The 10,000-nt window shown below is 36.9% G+C and overlaps 3 protein-coding genes across 5 annotated transcripts in view; all 3 read right to left on the reverse strand.

The window, feature by feature from the left end:
- Window positions 1–4,062, reverse strand: part of LOC135215513 (uncharacterized) — a 32,155-nt gene extending 28,093 nt beyond the window's left edge. The window contains exons 1-4 of one of the 3 annotated variants that reach the window (XM_064250322.1): window positions 3,879–4,062; window positions 2,260–2,327; window positions 1,153–1,243; window positions 453–560 (exon numbers count right to left, since the gene is read on the reverse strand). In XM_064250322.1, coding sequence (XP_064106392.1) covers window positions 453–560; window positions 1,153–1,243; window positions 2,260–2,305 — 245 coding nt within the window. In that variant the 5' untranslated portion in view covers window positions 2,306–2,327; window positions 3,879–4,062. The other 2 variants (XM_064250321.1, XM_064250323.1) reach the window with 2 other exon arrangements.
- LOC135215857 (GATA zinc finger domain-containing protein 14-like) lies at window positions 2,936–8,910 on the reverse strand. Its single transcript, XM_064250811.1, has 4 exons — window positions 8,797–8,910; window positions 7,928–8,573; window positions 7,472–7,780; window positions 2,936–3,072 (listed from the first exon to the last, which is right to left on the reverse strand). The coding sequence occupies exons 1-4, from the start codon at window positions 8,908–8,910 to the stop codon at window positions 2,936–2,938; spliced, it is 1,206 nt and encodes a 401-aa protein (XP_064106881.1).
- A 599-nt stretch (window positions 8,911–9,509) lies between these two features.
- Window positions 9,510–10,000, reverse strand: part of LOC135215859 (uncharacterized protein DDB_G0283357-like) — a 1,531-nt gene continuing 1,040 nt past the window's right edge. Inside the window, exon 2 of the mRNA XM_064250812.1 lies at window positions 9,510–10,000. This exon is cut by the window's right edge and continues 209 nt beyond it. Coding sequence (XP_064106882.1) covers window positions 9,510–10,000 — 491 coding nt within the window.

The raw sequence follows: 10,000 nt of genomic DNA on the forward strand, positions 1-10,000 counted from the left end.
TAAGTATTTTTATTTTTTTACACACTTCAGTACGTTTTACATAACTACGATTGTCAAGAGGGCAAGCTGTCGGAAACAGGTTACGTTAAAAGCAATATATCATGAGTTAAAAGGGTTAGGAAATTAATTATATATATATATATATATATATAATATATATATATATATATATACACATATATATATATATATATATATATGTGTGTGTGTGTGTGTGTGTGTGTGTGTGTGTGTGTGTGTGTGTGTGTGTCTGTGTCTGTGTTTCACCATTCAACGCAAAACAAAGAAAGCTACATTTTTATAAATAAATAAAAGATGCTTTGAGAAAAGTTAGATAAACATATAACGAAGATAAATTTACTGCACTAAATTTGACACTGTATTATGTACTGATTAAGTGTCTGTCCACCTGTAGAGATCAGATAAGTTCAATAGACAAGAAAACATCTTACCATTTGCATCCACAAATATCCATGACTTGGCAATCTGGGGAAACCTCTTCTACAGGGTTACAGTCACTGGGATCATGAGGTACACAGTTGACAGTCCCTTCAACACAGCTGCCAAGAAGGGAAGAATATATACATCACAAAATTATGATGATCAAATCAGGAATTCAAATAAAAGCAATGCCAAATGAAAGAAGAAAAAATATGAAATTAAAAACATCTCCATTATTTAATCTATATCACAATATGAGGTTTCATACCATGCCTAGATACACTTCACGCCCTAATCAAGATATTTGAGAATTTGAATCATGTCCTCATCGTCTCTCGCATCATTAAAACAAGACTGAGGTGGTTTATCAGATCACTTATTTTATTCTATTACCTCTTTCTATAAAATCCGGTTTTCTCTGACAATTCATTTACCAAGAAGACAAGAATTATAGCCAAATATAATGCATTCAAGCGTTACAAATAAAATCTTCGCTTACAAACTTCTGAATATCAAGAAGTCAAATTGCCTTACACGTGAGGTAAATGGTTCAAGTTCCTAATCAGTCCAGTTCATATGACTCAATTTTGACTGCGCAAAATCATGATTCAAAATAAGGTTGAAAATTATACTGACCAATGGATAAGGATATTAGGCTCACGGGAATTGAGACAGAGTTCTTTGAGGGAGATTTCAAAAGGCGTTACTCACAGGCAACACTGTCCGTCGTCTTGTTTCCATGTCGCATGGAAAGGCTCTTGACTGGAACAAGTCTGTCCTGGCGTATACAAGGAGCGGCATTCTAATGAAGAAAATAGAAATGAGTTACTTTTTCAAAAATATGTTAACTATTTGATTCAGACTTCAGTGACTCATAAAGCCATTCTGATGAATTAAATAAACATATTAGAGAAACCAGCGGACTCATATATAGTTTTTAAAAACATCATCCAATATCTAAGCTATTAAACTGTGGGTGCAAAGATTTTCCTGGGTATTTCCCAGTAATCAAGATACTGGAATATTTGTAATGATCCTTATATTGATTTCATAAAAGTAATAACTAATTCTTTGAAGGTTAATGCAAGGTACTCAGTAGAAGATCAGTGATTTTCCCTTTTTGCAAAGTGTCATCATGAATAGAAGTATCTTAATGCATAAAATTGCATACAAATATAAATGTAAATTTAGCAAGAGTAAGAATATTTTCATACGCAGGCCAGTATACACACACATACACATGATGTTATTCTCTCAACATAATATCCTTTACACTCAAATGCTCCTCTGTGACCATATTGTCGATTTTTCACATTCCGGGTATAATTCCATCCCTTCCTGTCTTTAATGTTGGCACATTTCTCGGTCATTTTCTCCTAATGCGCGCTTCTCACTTTTTCTCGTCAAATTCATTTGTCTTAAACACATTTACAGCCACATGTTGACCCCTTCACCTTTAACCTAAATTTCTTTTGCTACAACCAAGCAATGTTCAATTATATTTGCAGCCAATCTACACTATTTCATTGACTTGCTCTTCCGTCTGTTCTGGACTAACGCATAAAGCTAACTCTCTTTCCCGAATTTTGTCTTTTCCATGTTTACTTTGTGGATATTCTTTATATAAAACATTTGCTTTCGATAAATAATTAACAATGTTTCCTACCACATTTCTACTTCGTAACTACCGAGCTGCCACCTCTTTCTCTGTCACCTACCTTTGAACCAACCTCACACTTTCCAAACCCAGATAGATTTGTGCGTGTGTATGACTGTGTGTGTCTGTGCGTCTGTGTAGATTCCGCGTCGATTACTGACCTTGTAATAATGGCAGTAAGAGTAGAAGGGATTTGAAGAGCTTCATTCCGTCCTTCTAGTTATTTTGGCTGGAATGGAAATATAATAATGATAATCAAGATAAGAGTCATTATTGTCATAGAAGTACAAATGAAACGCAGAAGGCAATCCTGAATTATTCCACTTTTGAATTATTTAGCAAATACCCTAGTGATGCTTTATGAAATTAAACTTAGTCTAATTTGTAAGAGGCGGTCAAAAAAGTTCTCGGTTTCTCCTAGAAAGAGGAGTAATCACCTTTTTAGTGATTGCACATTACAACCACTTAAAGTCGTGACTGTACTCAGGAGTTCAGTATTTGCCTTTTTATTGCAACCTGGTAACAAATGTATGGCTAACATAAGAGCAGATGACTCGTCACTCAAGCAAAAACTCCCAGGACATTTTTGGTCAATTCAAGCTGATCCAGACAGTTTCTACTAGAGATGACATTTGTTTGATAAAGTAATAGACTTTATTTTATTTTATTTTATTTATTTATTCATTTCATTCTGAGGAGGCAATCATGAAAGAGTACTTGAAAGAGAATTAAACTAGTAATAGGGAGTATTACACATTAGAATTAAAGAAGTAAAACAAAGTTGATGAAGTGCATAGTAGGGCTTTTTACAGGAGAGCTAATGCTCAAGGACATTGCTCATGTCCACACCATAGGTGGCAGTGGCTGTAGCGGCCGACTGGGGCTTTGAATTGTGGCCGAGTGCAACGCTTGCCCGCGATGGTGACATATGACTCGACCTTTGAAGAAGCACACTAGGACAGCATTTGGATACCCTGAGTGCAAAATACCCCTACGATTGAAAGCAGTGTTTGAGCTTTGGTGTATAGCCACTCTTTTAAGTTCATGGATGTCTCCCAGCATAAAGATGAATTCCATCCAACTCCTTTCTGGACAACGGGTCTGTACAGTGACGTAAGACGGGCACACACAAACTTTCTTGAACAGAGTTAGTAGGTAGTTGAACATTTGGCCAGTTTCGCGCTCTCAGACACCTGTCATCCAGAAAGGGGCGAAATGGAGATCTCTCTCAAGCACCCGGACATCCATGAACTTATAAGAGTGACGTTAATGCGACTATGTTGAGAAAAACGAAAGAACTTGAATCCTTCCGTAAGGCTTCCTGTGAGAGAGGCCCAGAACTAACTGTACGATCTTAATTCGTAGGCTACGTTAAGCTAAACGGATTAAAAAAGATTATGATTCATGTGATTTAATTCGATTAGAATTAAGAAAATGTGTACAGGTGTATTTATTCGAAACAACCTTGGAAAACAACCTGCAGACACCAAGCCAGTTTCAATACCAAAGAAATTAAAACTTAAAGAAAGTTTAAGATCCGTTCATCCCATTGAGGAAAGAAAGAATTTCACCATAATTTCAGTGAATCAAGCTACTGACTAAAAGGCCTGTCCGCACTAAGAAACATTGTTTGCAAAATAGTTTGCAAACATTATTTGCAAACTTTGTTTGCAAACAATGTTTCCTAGTGTGGATAGGCCACAATGAACCATTGAACCCCAATTATGCTTTACCAGAACATCCCTAAATACCACATGCGTAGACTCGCTCCCTTACCTGCCTCAATAAACTGCGACTCGGCACGGCACTGAATAAATGATCGGGAGGATCATGCAGCTGCTCTCCTCTCCTCCAGGAGGCTACTGTAATGCCGTGGAACCAACCCAAAAAGAATAGGAAAACTCGGGAGTGGGAGGAGGAGAGTCTTGTCGCGCGTGAAGCAAAATAACAACTCGCACCTTAATGCTGGGAGACCATTGTCGCTTTGTGCAAAGTTTATCGGGTAATCTAGATCAAGGATACGGATGTATTCCATTGTCCGACGCTTTCTAATGCATTTCCATTGTTCTTTTATTATATTTGCGCTTGTTAGTTGTAGCATTTAATTACGTTGTTACAGCGCTCTTTTTGCGTCAATAAGCATCCATGCGTATACTGTGTTTCTAAACTACGGGATGGAAAAACGTATATGAATACTTGCGTGCTCCTATAGCTGTACATATACATTGCGCTTCCTTTCGAATTAATAGTCACTGGAATTAGAGCAACTATTTTTATTAGTAGTAGTATAATTTGTCTACTACATAAGTCTAACGCCTTCTGGAGTCACTCCATCAAAGAGGAAAAGACACACACACACACACACACACACACATATATATATATATATATATATATATATATATATATATATATTATATATATATGTGTGTGTGTGTGTGTGTGTGTGTATATATATATATATATATATATATATATATATATATATATATATATATATATATATATATATATATAATATACTTACTACATTCATCTTCTATCTGATAATTCAAGAATGAAGCCCTGTGCATGAAACTTCCTCATCAGTCACTTCATATAACTATTCAGACGAATCAAGCTGTGCCACTTGCCTCTCTCTTGCAAGGAATCCTGCACTTTCTGGAAACCCTTCCATCCCAACGCCTCTTTCACTCTTTCCAGCCTTTATTTACTAAGTCTCTCCCTCTTCTTTCTAAATTTAGTAACACTTCTCGCCACCCTATCGTCTTCCATTCTTTTTTAGCTAACGAAACCACCTTCAACGCTCTGATTCATCCTATCTCCTAGGATAACCTTATACTGTATTACTTTCTGTAAATTTCGAATAATTGAAATCCTCTCCCTTCGTAAATTTTACAGTCACCTCGCCTTCCATAGATTCTATTGTTCGTATTTGCGTTAATCCTCCAAACTTAACCACCATAAATTAGTGGTACGTCATAAATCACTTCATGCGTTTCAACTTTTGCTTGAACAGATACTCTGCTTCTCATTCAATTCCTGCCAGCGCCATTTCTTCATCTATTCTGTTTATCATCTCCCCTCTCTTCCTACCGCCATCTGTTATATTTATTTCTAATACTTATATGAATTAACAATTTCCATTCTTCCTTTCCTTCATCTTTATTAACATTATTGTCTCTAGTTTCTCAGCTTCCATTTACCTTCATTGCCATGGTCTCACTCATTTTTCCTTTCAACTCTATTCACTTGCAAACATTTTCAAATGGTTTTGATAATAGCTTTTCTTCGTTATCACCAACTAACTCTGAATCATCAGTAAACATCAGCTAATTCATTGTCCATACAGGAGCCCCCCCCCCCCTCCCCACCGCCTTTTTTATATCCACAACCTTCCTGTCCATTCTCTACCTTATATCTTGAATTCATCCATTATAAATATAAAACACCAAACACTCGGTAAATTATCCGGTACACCATACTTTCTCAACATCCTCCATATCTAATTTCTATCAGTTTATCCTAAACTTTTTTTGTTTTTATGTCTGCTAAGTTGAATGTTTCATCTTTAATCCCAAATTCCTCTCTCGACTTTTTTTGTAATGAACCAGCAAACTCTCATATAACTTGCTTTTTCCATAAGACTTAAAGGAAGCCTCTTATTTTCAAAGTCCCGTTTACCAGTTTACCACTTATAAAAGGAAAATTAATTTCCCTCAGCCTGTTCTCTTCAGCCTTTCCTTCATCCCCCAATCGCATTATCACAACCGGATATTTGTCCTTTTGCTTTTAATTGCATCATTTCCTGCTTCCCTTCCATTCTTCAACCTTTGAATCTTTGTTTTCACATATTCAGCAGTCAGTTTTACAAGCATTCTCAAAAATGCAAAGACATCTTCCGCCATTTCTTCGTTCAGCTCTTCAAAATAGTCATTCCGCTGACAGTGGCCTTTACCCGCCACTGCTGCTTTTATTTGAAGACATTTCTGTTCTGTAACCTTTATCTTACATAAACTTGTTTCCCTTAGTTTTTTTTTCCAAAATTCTCGCTCAGATCTACCCTTTGAATTACCCTAAGCCTTCGCTTTAGTTTGCACACTATTATCACACGCCCTCTTTGACCTGAGTAAAAAGCACCCTTCCTATTCGCTTTCCGGTGTTATTAACTTATTTTCTTCTGTATCTTATCCACGCCCATTAAACACCACAGGATTGTTTTTCATCTAATTTTTTATATAACTAGTTACAAACATGGTTCTGCAAACACCAAATTTCCCTTTGCTATCAACAACTGCGATTTGTGTGCATACATGATTTTTTTTTTTTACTCAGTACTTAGTTTGGCCGTATCGAAGTGTTGCTTTTGAGATATGACCAGTATATAGACTATTAGTGAAGTTAGCTTTTTTATGGCGTTAATGAATGCTAGCGATGTTTTAAAAACGTCGAAAACTTCCAATGGATTATATATCATACATATAATCATACTCAAGAGAATCAGAGGTTTTTGATAAAAACAACCTTTGGCAACGGGATTCCCTTTATTTCTGGCGTAATTCTTCTATTGACGTATTAGTGCAGCTTCAAACAATCAAACTTACTGTGTAACGAATTGCATCAAATGAAATGGTCATTTTCTGGTTACCTAAAAAAGAAAATTAAAATTGAAATTCAATGATAAATTTTAGCTTTATCCATATTGACACAGTTTATTTAATTTGGATGTCTTTTATTTTTCCTTTTCTAAAAGATTTTATTAATGTTTGTAGTAAGTCTCCGATTAGCATTGAAAGCTTGCTTGTGAAATAGTTTGGACATCAATTCACAACTGCAAATTAAAGGAAAGGAACTAAACCCAATTTTTCTTATACATTGATGCACAATTTCGTGTTGCAATTCATGTGATTATGCACATATATTTTTTCAAACATACATCTTTGTATTTTTGACATAATACATAAACGCATCGTTGCCTGTCGCCATTTTCAAGTGATTATGCAAATATATATATTTTTTAAGTGTACATGTTTGTATATTTCTATACACTAACCAGTGAAGACACACCAAAGTCTAATCAATCTTAGGTGGTTCATAGTTACCATTGTCATTATAACACAGTTACCATCGACGTTGCCAAAGGATGGCTTGTAAGTATCACTGAACTAGTTTCTGTCACCTCGAAATTGTTTTGAAGTCACCAACCACAATTTCTTTTTGGCCATCTGTCGTCTTCATTATCATCATCATCATTATAATCCATTATCATCATCATCATTATAATCCATTATCATCGTAATCCATAGTCATCATTACCGCGCGATCGGTGGCGATGGTATGACCAATCACCGCGTTTTCCGTGATGACGCTTACGTGACCTATCATCATGTTTGTGATGATCATTATACTGCCAGTTATCCCTATGATGCGCTCCTTTATGATTATCATCATACTGTCTGTCTTCTTCTCCGGGTGATTCATCATCCTCAGAGTTGTTGGGTACAGCAGTTGTAGGTGGCCAGTTATCATTAACATCATTGAGTAGCCTGTCATCATGATTGTGTTGCCAAGCATCGTCATCATCATTGTCCTCTGTCATCTTGTTGTCATCATTTGGTCCATCATGTTTTCCGACACCATGTCCAGTGTCATTATGATATGCCTCTTCATTATAATGTCTTTCTGCATCATAATCAAATGGTCTACCACCATTGCCATGTTGTTTTTTACTATTATCCTTAGATGGTCTATTATTATTATTATTATTATTATTATTATTATTATTATTATTATTATTATTATTATTATTATTATTAAGAGGTCCATCACCAGAAAGTTCATCATTATCAACATCTGTTTCTTCTTCACTATTATCCTCATTATTATTATGGTCATTGAAGTATTGTTTATAGCTGTTTTCATTATTGTGTATAACATCACCATTAGCCTTGCTCTTATTATTCTGGAAACTATAGTAACCACTATCTGATTCATTAACCTTCGTGTTGTTGTATGGTCTATCACCGCTAACACCAAAATCTCCATCTCTCTTATGAAGCACTTCATTGCTGCAATGAGATCTAGTGTTATTTTTGTCAATCTTGGAACCACTGTTGTTTTGCAGTTCATCATTACTGCCATGTGATGTGGTGTTATCTATGTCATTCTGTGGATCACTATTGTTATGCAGTCCGTCGTTAGTGCCTTGTGATACATCATTATTTTTATCACTCTGTGGACCATCATTATTTTGCAGTCCATCGTTACTGCTATGTGATACAGTGTTATTTTTGTCACTCTCTGGATCACTATCGATATGCAGTCCGTCATTACTCCCATGTGATACAGCATTATCTTTGTCCCTCTGTGGACCACTGTTGTTATGTAGTCCCTCATTACTGTCATGCAATACGGTGTTATTGTTGTCACTCTGTGAAACCACTACCCCACTTGGTTGGTCCCCTCCTGTGGACCACTGTTGTTATGTAGTCCCTCATTACTGTCATGCAATATGGTGTTACTGTTGTCACTCTGTGAACCACTGTTGTTATGTAGTCCCTCATTACTGTCATGCAATACGGTGCTATTGTTGTCCCTCTGTGGACCACTGTTGTTATGTAGTCCCTCATGCTCAGCAATACGGTGTTTACATTTGTCACTCTGTGGACCACTGTTTTTATTTTGTAGTCCCTCATTACTGTCATGCAATACGGTGTATTGTTGTCCCTCTGTGGGACCACTGTTGTTATGTAGTTCTCACACTGTTCGTGCCATATGTGTATTGTGTCATGGCTGGTGACCTGGTGGACCATGTGTTATGTAGTCCCTCATTACAGTCATGCAATACGTTGTACTGTTGTCACTCTGTGAACCACTGTTGTTATGTAGTCCCTCATTACTGTCATGCAATATGGTGTTATTGTTGTCCCTCTGTGGACCACTGTTGTTATGTAGTCCCTCATTACTGTCATGCAATACGGTGTTATTGTTGTCCCTCTGTGGACCACTGTTGTTATGTAGTCCCTCATTCTTACGTCGTGCAGATACGGTGTTGCTGTGTCACTCTGTGGACCCACTGTTTTGTTTATGGTATCCCTCTTACTTTTCATGCAATATGGTGTTATTGTTGTTCCTCGGTGGACCACTGTTGTTATATAGTCCCTCATTACTGTCATGCAATACGGTGTTACTGTTGTCCCTCTGTGGACCACTGTTGTTATGTAGTCCCTCATTACTGTCATGCAATACGGTGTTACTGTTGTCACTCTGTGGACCACTGTTGTATTAGTCTCCATTACTGTCATGCAATACGGTGTTACTGTTGTCACTCTGTGGACCACTGTTGTTATGTAGTCCCTCATTACTGTCATGCAATACGGTGTTATTGTTTTCACTCTGTGGACCACTGTTGTTATGTAGTACCTCCTTCTGTCTGCAATACGGTTGTTATTGTTTTCAATCTGTGGCCACTGTTGTTATGTAGTCCCTCATTACTGTCATGCAATACGGTGTTATTGTTGTCCCTCTGTGGACCACTGTTGTTATGTAGTCTCTCATTACTGTCATGCAATACGGTGTTATTGTTGTCCCTCTGTGGACCACTGTTGTTATGTAGTCCCTCATTACTGTCATGCAATACGGTGTTATTGTTGTCCCTCTGTGGACCACTGTTGTTATGTAGTCTCTCATTACTGTCATGCAATATGGTGTTATTGTTGTTCCTCGGTGGACCACTGTTGTTATGTAGTCCCTCATCACTGCCATGCGATAAAGTGTTATTTTTGTCATATCCTGGACCATCACTGAAACTGTTATAAAGTCCCTCATCACTGCCATGCAATCCTGTGTTATTTTTGTCTTTTTTCTGACTAGCTTCTTTGCTAACAACTGGTCCACCATCGT

The sequence above is a fragment of the Macrobrachium nipponense genome, chromosome 5 (genome assembly GCF_015104395.2).
Source record: "Macrobrachium nipponense isolate FS-2020 chromosome 5, ASM1510439v2, whole genome shotgun sequence".
Lineage (NCBI taxonomy): Eukaryota > Metazoa > Arthropoda > Malacostraca > Decapoda > Palaemonidae > Macrobrachium > Macrobrachium nipponense.

Bases quoted from the DNA above. Each gene is read 5' to 3' on its own strand.
- LOC135215857 (XM_064250811.1), bottom strand. From the start codon at position 8,910: ATGGTCCACCAGGTCACCAGCCATGACACAATACACATATGGCACGAA. The intron at 8,574-8,796 runs GTAATGAGGGAC...ACATAACAACAG, and splicing joins ATACACCGTATTGCATGACA to TGGTCCACAGGAGGGGACCA. The intron at 7,781-7,927 runs GTGATGGACCTC...ATTATGATGCAG, and splicing joins TGATAATGATGAACTTTCTG to AAAGACATTATAATGAAGAG.